A 10,604-nucleotide genomic window follows, 5' to 3' on the forward strand; every position below is an offset into this window, starting at 1 on the left:
GTGTTATTAAATACTGAGAGAAAAGCTTCATGATGCTTTATTACGACTGGAAAAAAAAATAGACTATTACTGTTAATGTATTCTGATATCTTTTTGATGTGATTTGTTCTTCATGATGACGATTCTGTTCACATACACATTTACCTTTTCCAAAAGTCCACCTGACTGGAGGACAGGACATGAGGATTATTAATATAAAGCCACTTCATCAACATTTCTGCACATACTACAGCATCAAGATAGCATAGATTTATTAAAAATCATTGTTAGCTTTGGTATGCTAAGAACCTGAGGACTCCAGTATCACTGATGGAGAAAAAGGGGTTTATTGTCTATTTAATTACGTGCACACAAAATCAAACAGAACCATGAATAACCATTTAAGGACTTTTCTTTAATTCAGGAATATAAACACATCAAATAACCAATCTAGTTGAGCTAAAAGATGCTACACTGTAAAGAATGTCTCTCATTTCTACAATAAAGTACCATGTCCACCATTTTGAATTCTTGGAAGATGTTTACAGTAATGGTGGACTATACTGTATCAAACGATTGTACTGTATAACTACAGAAACAGAATTTTTTTTTTTTTTTCATTTTTTTTATATTATCATGATCAAGTTCTGATTTGGGAAAAAAAAGAATAGCTATAATGATTTTTTGTAAATCAGGTAATTTTGTGAAATCTTGGTTAATGTTTGTAGTAGTGAGGACTGTGACTCACTTATTGCACTTCATTAACTTCCAGAGAGAAAAAAATGAAGCTGGAGCTGCTGTATCAGGAACTAACTTGTTTTGTGGATGTTCCACACCATTAAATGTAATTATAAATGGACAAAAAAAGTATGACTTTTTTCATACATAAAAATTGTTAGTGTTGGCAAATTGCTGTGGTATAAGAGGAATAAAACACTTTTATAGGAAAATAATCAACTTCAGCGTGGTAACAGTAACTCCGCTTCATCACACCACCCTGTCGTTGATTATTTTCCTATAACAGCAAGACATGGAGTGTTTTATTCCTCACTTAAAACAACTGTTTTTGTTCCATGTTGTCCCGCAAATTACTGTATTTTGAAAAATGTGATGCTGCTGACACTACTGACAAATAAAGGTTACAGTAAGAATGGTGTAAATATTCATTACAGTCACTACCTTTCAGTTCCTGTAAAGATACATGGTACTTTTTTTACAGTGTAGATTTTTTTTAAACACAATGTACAACTCAGTCTCCCTGAAGGGTTCTCCCTGAAGTATACACTGACATCATGTGGTACAAATCGGTTACTACAAGACATGTTTCGTCTGTCTAGAAGGAGTGATTGTAAATTTATGTAGTTTTTATGGCCCCAAAGTATTTTTACATCAGTTTTTATGAACTCAAGTCTAGAATGTTCTAGTCATTCATTTAGGCACTGATATTCAAACTGTGGTCATTTCTTTTTTAAATAAACTTTGTGTCGTGTTTAACGGACATGGTAGTTAAGAGTCTGTGCTTAAGAGTCGGTGTATCTTTTGGAGTAGACTTTGCATCATACAGACTACAGCAGGAATCCTCACCTCCTTGCAGCTCCAGTGTCCCGAGTTCGATCCTGAGCTCCGGATTCTGGCTGTGCGGAGTTTCTTCGCATGTTCTCCTCATATCTGTGTGGGTGTCTTTCAGGTTCTCGGTTTTCCTCCTACCTCCCAAAAACTTCCCAGCAGGTGGATTGGCTAAGATGATTTGCCCCTGGGTGTGAATGAGTGTATGAATGTGTGTGTGCATAGTGCCCTGTGATGGACTGGCATCCCATCCGGGGTGTATTCCTGCCTCATCCCGGGATAGACTCCAGAAATTCACAGGATAAAGCAGCTACTGAAAGTGCCTGAGCTACTCGCTGCACCACTGTGCACACTAATACCTAAGCAATAGTTTTGCTCTGTCAATGAAAATAGTTCCCAAAGAAGGTACAGCTGGATGGAGCATTGTGTGTTGCCATGCCAACGCACAGACTGACTGACAGCCCATAATAAGTGTAGTAACAGTTTCAACATAATGCACTATTGTTGGAATTTTATGCAGCGAATGCACACAAGCGGATTAAATACACACAGTGAAATATCTTGAAACACTGCTTGACCAATCAAATTAGTGGACCGGAACTAAGTGTTGTATAATAGTGTGTTAGTGTATTACAGTGTATTTAATATTATAATAATGTATTAATAGTGTATAGAGACATTAGATAGTACTCACTTATGAACTCACATTCACTGCAGTGTTATTCATTAAACAGAACCTGGAGCTACATTTCCATGCTTTCCTCTTATAAGTTATTATATCATGTAAAATATCTGTAATAATTACGATTAAACAATTAAAATGTCTGAGAAGCCACTTTCCGTGTGTCACAGAGGTTATAATGCATCTATAAGTCTAGTGTGAGAATGCCGCCCATTTAAACATATGCAAGCATGCGAGACAGAACACAGGCATCCAGAACAGACTTTTCTTAAAAAAAAAAAAAAATGTGATAACAAAAAATACACTTCTATACTCTATAGGTTCAACCGGCAAATTAATAACACGGAGCGTGTTTCTGTGGGTGACCCTCCTATGATAAAGATGGTGTTTGAACATGGGGGCGGGGCAACAGGAGAAAAGGCCACTGGACCAATCAGGCTTTTTCATTTATTCAGTAGGATGCACTTGTGCTAGAAAAGGTTGTAGCACAAGTTCAAATACCACAGAACTAAGAGAAGGAGTCTCTCTCTCTTTCTCTCTCTCTGTCTCTGTCTTTCTGTCTCTCTGTCTCACTCTCTCTGTCTCTCTGTCTCTGTGTTTCGCTCTCTCTGTCTATGTCTCTGTCTCGCTCTCTCTGTCTCTGCCTCACTTTCTCTGTCTCTCTGTTTCTCTGTTTCTCTCTTTGTCACTGTCTCACTCTCTCTGTCTCTCTGTTTCTCTCCATCTCTGTCTCGCCGCTTTCTGTCTGTCCGTCTCGTTCTCTCTATCTCTCTGTCTCTCTGTCTCTCTCTGTGAAGAGAAAGAGTGAGATGATCTCAGTAACAGCTCTGTAATTCAGTATATAATGGCGTCCGTGCTGCAGGAGGAGAAGTGCCGAGGAGCCGGTGGCTGCTGTTTGACCGTCCTGGCTCATCTCATCTCATTAGCGCTGTTTGATTGGGCATGAAGGTGTTCCTCCATTCTGCCATCACAAGATGAAGAGCGAGCCTCGGGCCCTCAGCTGTCTGTGAGGAGGTTCTGCTCTGCTGCCTGGCCAAAAGAACGCTTTACACCCTGAGCTTCAGAGACAAGAATGATCACGTCTGCATTAATATCTTACACGGGTGCTTATGTGTTATCTCTTAATATTCTATAGATTTTCTACAGCTTAAAAATGTATATGAATGTAAATATAAATGAATATGTTATAGTGGAGAGCCTCTTAGAACTCTCCGTCTGAGAGAGTGTGTGTGTTCTCTCCCTGAACGGTGCTCCTCACACTTACTCATATGGTGAGATTGTTTCATTTATGATACACTCTGAGTAAAAAGAAACCTTCTTTGCACAGTTAAGGGTTCTTACCTTCATATAACGGTTCTACCTGTAATCCTGTCTCTTAGAACCATTACTACACTGAAGGTTTAATCGTTTCTTTAAGGGATTCCCCAGAGGGACAACATTAAGCTTTATAGATTATTTTTTTTTAGAGTGAAGAAAAGTTCTGTAGAGGGATTGGATGCCATATAAGAGGCATTTTTGGTTCCCTAAAGAACCTTTTCATACTTAATTTTTAACCATTTGCTATTGTTGTTGTTGTTGTTGTGACATTCTTATAAAGGGTTCTTTGGATGGTTAAGCGTTCTTACTTTTCTAAGACAGTTTTACCTGGAGCGCTTTCAGACAGGCGAACACTCGAACAGGCAAAAGTGCTAGGGTTCTACATAGTACCTTTAATGGTTCCCCAGAAAGACACCTGAGGAACCCTTAATGGTTCTAGCTTTAACCATTTTTCCTGAGAGTGTACAGTATTAAAAATAAAGGAGCCAGAAAAGATTATCAAAGCAATACCATAGAAGAACCATTTTTGGTTCACAAAAGACCAATTTTTGGTTCCCTAAAGAACCATTTGAACCTTGATTTTTAGCCATTTGTTGTTGTTTAACTCTTGACTATGACATTCTTAGTGTTCTAAAATGGTTCTACCTGAAGCCCAGATAAACACTTTTGGACAGACAAATGCTTAGTTGCAGAATTCTACACAGAACCTTTAATGGCTCCCCCAGTGGCACAACTGAGGAATGCTTAACAGTTCTAGCTTTAACCATTTTTCTCTTATAGAGAACAAAATTAAAAAATCAGGGTGCCAGAAAAGGTTCTTTAGAGCAATGCCATAGAAGAACCATTCATCTGGTTCCCTAAAGAACCTTCTGGTCCTTAATTCTTAACCATTTGTTGTTCATGTTGTTGTTGTTGTTTTACATTTGAGTGTGACATTCTTATAAAAGGTTCTTTAGCTAGTTAAGGTGTTCTTAGTGTTCTAAAATGGTTCTATCAGGAGCTCTTTCAGACAGGCACTTAGTTATAAGTAGGGTTCTAGATAGTACCCTAAAGGGCTCCTCAGAGGGGATAAACAGGTTTTAAAAAACAAACGTGTGTAATCATTGATATGGGAAAGTTTTCTGTTAGGAGATGTTTATTTAACATGTATGGAAGGAGTCTCCAGTGTCAGATTTTTGTAACAGTCAGCAAGTTTTCAGGATTTTGCTCACGTTTCTCTGTAACATGACAAGCTCCATTTTTTTATTTTTCTAATGTCAAAAAAGAGAAAAACCAGAGGCTGTTGAGGGAATGACTGTTTATAGCTGCTATAACATAAGTGAGAACAGGAACTAACTTGTTTCTTGGATGTTCCAGAACATTAAATGTAGCTATAAATGGATAAAAGGTACAATATGCTATTCTTTAATAAATTTAAAAAATGAATTGTTCGCATATTGTTGTGATTTAGGAGAAATAAAACGATTCAGGACATGCTGTTCGTGGCTGTAACAGCAATACTGTTGTTGATTATTTTCCTAGAACAGCGCACACCTCGAGTGTTTTAATCCTCATGTAAAATAGAGGTGAGTGAAAAATAAAATGACAGAAAAATCTCTGCTCTTTTTTCATCGTAGCTTGCTTTATTCCTGTGTGTTTTTGTGAAAACGTGTTCTTGCAGCACTAATATCACTCTCAGCCATTTTAAAAAGTTCAACTCTTGATTTGTATTCTTCTTTTCTTGTGGTTGATAAAAGCACCGACCAAACTAAGAAATATAAACACAGTGGATTATCTCCTGTTCTGTTAAGTACAAGTGCAAGACACTTCATGATTTTTATTTAGGCCAATACTGTAAAATTGTGTTAATTAAGGGACATTACTCATTCGTGATTTGGTGAATAGTGCAGTCTGCTGATTGTTAACAGCTTTTGAATGAAGTGTAGAAAATGTGGCCACTTGGGGGCGACCCAAGCACATTCATTCATAACTAACACTCATCCCTAACATTTCTGACACTCAGGCTCAGACAAGCTCAGAGTGCTCTTCACATACTCTTCACAAACTCTTCAGATATATTTGGTATGCATAGAGAGTAAGAGCAACACTGACAAATTTTTTTATTATACATTATTTTTTAACAAAAGAAATAACCAGAAGGATTTATGGATCAGAATTAATCCATAGGCATATTTAAAATGTTCTGATTCAAATGTAGCTATCTTATGATTTATCAACATGAGTCAAAGTTCACACTTTAAAAAAAAAAAGGAAATGCATGACCAAGTGTGAAAATCACTGTATTGCGATGCTCCAAATGTCAGAATGAGTAAGCAAAACAAACAGAGCAGAGCCGAGTCATCTGTCAGCTGTGACACCATCTCCCCCAGAATAGACCTGTGTTCTTCCTCTACCAAACAAAACCTTCAGCATTAAAGGAATAAATGGCATTTATGCAAATTTGCCCTTTAGTCCATCAGCCAAGGCATGTTTGGTGTCAGACGTTTACTTCTACACATGAGGTTAATCAACTGACAAGTAATGAAAGTCTATCTCACTTAAATATCTGTCCAGAAGTCTCTGCTTCAAACCACATCCAGTAAGGAATAAAACACTCCATTACATTCCGTTATGGGAAAATAATCAACAACAGTGCGATGTCAGGAAGAGGAGTTACTGCTACCACCCCAAAGTTGATTACTTTCCTAAAACAGCAGGTCCTGAAGTGTTTTTTCCTCTTATACCACAGCAATTTTCTAAATATTACAATTTCTTGTTTATTAATGAACAAGACATACTTTTATCCATTTATAGTTACATTTAATGTTGTGGAATGTCTGGTAAACAGTCAGTTCTTGGTCTCAATTACATTATACAATCTGTAAACAGTCATTCCCTCACCAGCCTCTGTTTTTTCCTCTCTAGAAGTGAATCAGACAAAAAAAAGCACAGCTTGTCATGATACCGAGAATCTGCAACGTGTAAACTCCTCTGTCCTGAAGACTTTCCAGCGGAGGAAAACGTACCGACTGTTACAAAGTGCTGACACAAAAATGTTAAATAAACGTCTACTTATGGAAAACCTGTGATTTTTTTGCTGCACTACTGTCAGAGCTGCTGTTATAGAGAATTAATCAACACCTTCTGGCCAATCAGATGACTTATAAACGTGTAGCAAGATGCATGTGTTTGAACGAGTCAGCAGTGTGAACCAGTGTGTAGCTTAATTGCACAGACATTTGAAGGAACATCCGAATGTAATGGACATCCAGAGTATCATATACAATAAAATAAATAGTTGTAGTCATATAAAATGTACTGAGACTGAAATCATGAAAGAAAAGGTTGAGATTAGGGACAAAAACATGCACATAAAGGCTACAGAGCCTTAAAATCCATTTAAAATCTGTCAGAAACTTGTGTAATCCGAGACAGAGAGCACAGCCCCTGTTCACTACCGTTTAATTCCATTACTTAAAACATTAACCTGATTGGGTGCCTGTTCTCCAGGCCAATCATCTTCATATTAATAAGCAGCCACGTGTTGCCAGATTGGGACTGTGCGAAGGCACTTTCATCTGGTTTATTTTTGACATGCTAGAATGGGATTGGGTTTGTGTTTACATTTAATCTGGCATCTAGGCTAATACAAGTCATGTTTTTTTACTTTTACTGATTAACAGTTAAACCTGAAAGTGAATCCGGAGGGTTTTAAATCACCATTGGACTAGAAAACCCTGATCAAATCTGGCAACCTGGAAGCCGCATGGAGATAATGATGTAAAGACTCACCCCCCCCTTGTGATGCTGATGATGCTGATGATGATCGGTGGAGATCTGGGGGTGGAGGGAGGTGGGGTGGAGGGGTGTTGGATAAGGTGGATGTGGACACACAGGAGCGCATTTAGGAGGAGTCTCCGCTTCCTCGCGTCTCACTTTTGATTTGACAAGTGAAGATTCGCGCTTCACATGACACACACGTAAGAGTAAGAGATTGCGCGTCTGAGTCCAGTCTGCGGGATAAAAAAACAATAAACGATGGACAGGAGGACGAACTTTGGGGACGTTTTTCACAAAACTCTGAGCGTCTCGGGTAAAAAGATGGACTCGTTGCGCGCTCCGGGTGCCGAGCCGCCGTGCAGAGAGCGCCAGTCGCCGCTCGGATCTTTCGAACCGCCCGACTCGGACCCGCTTCAGGCTGTCGGAGGAGGAGTGGGGTCTCTCGGCCTCCCTGGTGGATCCATGCGGGCGCCATACGGCGTTGGAGGCGAGGGCACGAGCGGACAGAGCAGCGGCGGGGAGCAGAGTCCGGACGACGACAGCGACGGCCGGTGCGAGATGATGCTCCTGGCGACGGCTCGAGACGGGAGGACGACTTCTGCAGCGGCGGGTGCGTCGAGCGCCAAGTGCGACACGGGGAAGAAGAACCGGGAGCAGAAGATGCTGCGGCTCAACATCAACGCGCGCGAGCGGAGACGGATGCACGACCTGAACGACGCGCTGGACGAGCTGCGAGCGGTCATCCCTTACGCGCACAGCCCATCCGTGCGCAAGCTCTCCAAGATCGCCACGCTGCTCCTCGCCAAGAACTACATCCTCATGCAGGCGCAGGCGCTGGAGGAGATGAGGCGGCTCGTGGCGTACCTGAACCAGGGCCAGGCCGTGTCGCTTGCGCCGAGCCTGAGCGCGTACGAGCAGCCGCCCGGGTACCCCGCGTTCCCCTCCGGAGCCGCCGCGGCCTCTTCATGCCCCGACAAATGTGCCCTTTTCAACAGCGTCACCTCCAGTCTGTGTAAACAGTGTACCGACAAGCCTTAAAACTCTCTCTCTCTCTCTCTCTCTCTCTCTCTCTCTCTCTCTCTCTCTCTCTGTGAGACTGAAACTGACGCCTGTAGGCTGCATTTCATATTCCAAGAACGGACAGAAAAGAATTCTCAACTTTTCTTACATCGACTAGGATTTCAGCAGATTTGCCGCAGATCCAACAGTTTGTTTTGTTCGTTTTTCTTTCTTTCTTTTTTTTTTTGTTCAGATACTTGATATCTATGTGTGTGTGTGTGTGTGTGTGTGCGTGCGTGCGCGCGCTGTGTATGTATATATAAAGTAAGTGCTGGTGCGAGTGAATTGAAAGCAAACAAAGTCTATGTGTGAATGTTGAGGATGGACAGTTTATGGAAATATGGACCCTAACACAGTGAGCTGTTCCGACCTGGCAACATGTGAGCATTACTTTTACTTTGCCTGCACCTTTTATCCTGGGAGCTCTTGCTTAATAGCTATCCTGCAATAATAATAATAATAATAATAATAATAATAATAATAATAATAATGTTTCAGTTAGGAATTTCACGTCCTTGTTTGAGTTTTGGTGATAATAAACTAGTAGCATCTATGACTTGGAAAGCAGAGGATTGGAAATTGCAGAAATGAGGGACTTTTTTGTCACAGCTGATTTATAACATTCCCACTGCAGGCTTGTTTGAGTCACTGAAGTTGACTTTGGGTTGAATTTATAGGTCTGCATGCGTGCTATAAGTCTCTTTGCTGTACATCTGGCTTCTTTCTTTCTTTTGTATTCTTTCCCTCCACTCTCATGCAGCAGGCTGTGAATGAGATTTCGGCTTGGGCTTGTTGTCAGGTCATCCTGATGAGCACTGCAGATACATCCGGTTCACTATGACTGCACAGGGCCATTTGTACATGTTGATGTCCTGAAAAAAAAAAGCTTTATTAAAATATTTTGATCAAACTTACACTTTTTCGCCTGGTTGTTTGATGGGAAAGAGTGTGAAGAGACTAAGGGCTGCTTGGTCAGATATTTGTGCATATCTGTGAAAGATTTAAGTGTAGGATGAAAAGCTAACGAGTCATGCAAACATGTTTTCATTTTTTTAAACAAACCTATGACAAAATAAGTCGCAAAAAATCTAATATCGAGATTATATGTGTTATAAAGTCCTTCTAAATGAAGGCATGATGGATGAATATAGTGGAGTCTGGAGTATCATAAGAGAAGGAGACTAATTATGATTATAATTATTGAAACAATTTCCATAACGGTGTGTGTCATGTGTTAATTGGGAAACAACGAAGTAGGAAAACTGTCGAGTGCAATCATTTAATGAAACGTAGCGTTAAAGCAATTAAAAGCTCGCGCAGGTGATTAGGGAATGTAATTATTCACTGGTTTAATTGGGTGTGTTTAATCACGACATCACCGCTCCGTCTCTGAAGTCCGACACTGTGTGCCAGTGGCCAAGGGGATGAGTTACTATAGGGGGGGAAAATATTTATATATATATATATATATATGTATATATATATATATATATATATATATATATATATATATAAATGATTAAAAAAAATAGAGAAAGCTCAAAAAATCTTATTTGGCTGAGTTTAAATTTTGCTATTTGCATTGAAATGTGCTTAAATAAAAATATAAACCCGCTAATTAATTCGTTTCATGTTATTATTATTATTATTATTATAATAATAATAATAATTATTATTATTATTATTATTATTATTAGCGGATTTATTTCAGCTCTATTAGATCAGCCTAAATGTATTTGCTAAGACTCTTTCTTAGTAAAACTAGCTTCACAAAATCAAAATGTTAATTTTAATCTCAATTTTTTTTTTTAAAAAAAAAGCAGCTTCAAGCGAGCTCTAAGATTACATTAAATAGATTTAATTTAATCATTTGTTTAAGGGTAGGTAGTAGCTTTATAGAGCTCCATTTGTACAATCTAATTTATGAATATATATTTAGATATTTCTAAGGCTCGTATTAGAAAGCTGAACATGTTTAAGTGATGTCTGAACATCAAGTGAAGAGAGAAAACACACTCTTATATGCAGTATATATATTTTATTTTAGATGTGCAACTGTCAGCACACACAACTGATTCAAAATTCATTCAAAATGACAGAGAAGGAAAAAAAACACGAATTGTAATGTTTTAATATAAAATATTTAATATGATTCAACCTAAAGATAAACATGCCTTTATTATCATAATTCTTTTCAGCACCACGGACAGCTCCTGTAACTGTTTAACCCTTTAAAGTCCAG

The 10,604-nt window shown here is 39.0% G+C and overlaps 1 protein-coding gene across 1 annotated transcript; it reads left to right on the forward strand.

Moving 5' to 3' along the window:
- The first annotated feature begins 7,399 nt into the window (after positions 1–7,399).
- On the forward strand, positions 7,400–9,793 carry bhlhe22 (basic helix-loop-helix family, member e22). The gene has a single exon (XM_026937924.3). The coding sequence runs from the start codon at positions 7,562–7,564 to the stop codon at positions 8,339–8,341; it is 780 nt and encodes a 259-aa protein (XP_026793725.3). The 5' UTR covers positions 7,400–7,561; the 3' UTR covers positions 8,342–9,793.
- Positions 9,794–10,604: the final 811 nt, after the last annotated feature.

Source organism: Pangasianodon hypophthalmus, chromosome 22 (genome assembly GCF_027358585.1).
Source record: "Pangasianodon hypophthalmus isolate fPanHyp1 chromosome 22, fPanHyp1.pri, whole genome shotgun sequence".
Lineage (NCBI taxonomy): Eukaryota > Metazoa > Chordata > Actinopteri > Siluriformes > Pangasiidae > Pangasianodon > Pangasianodon hypophthalmus.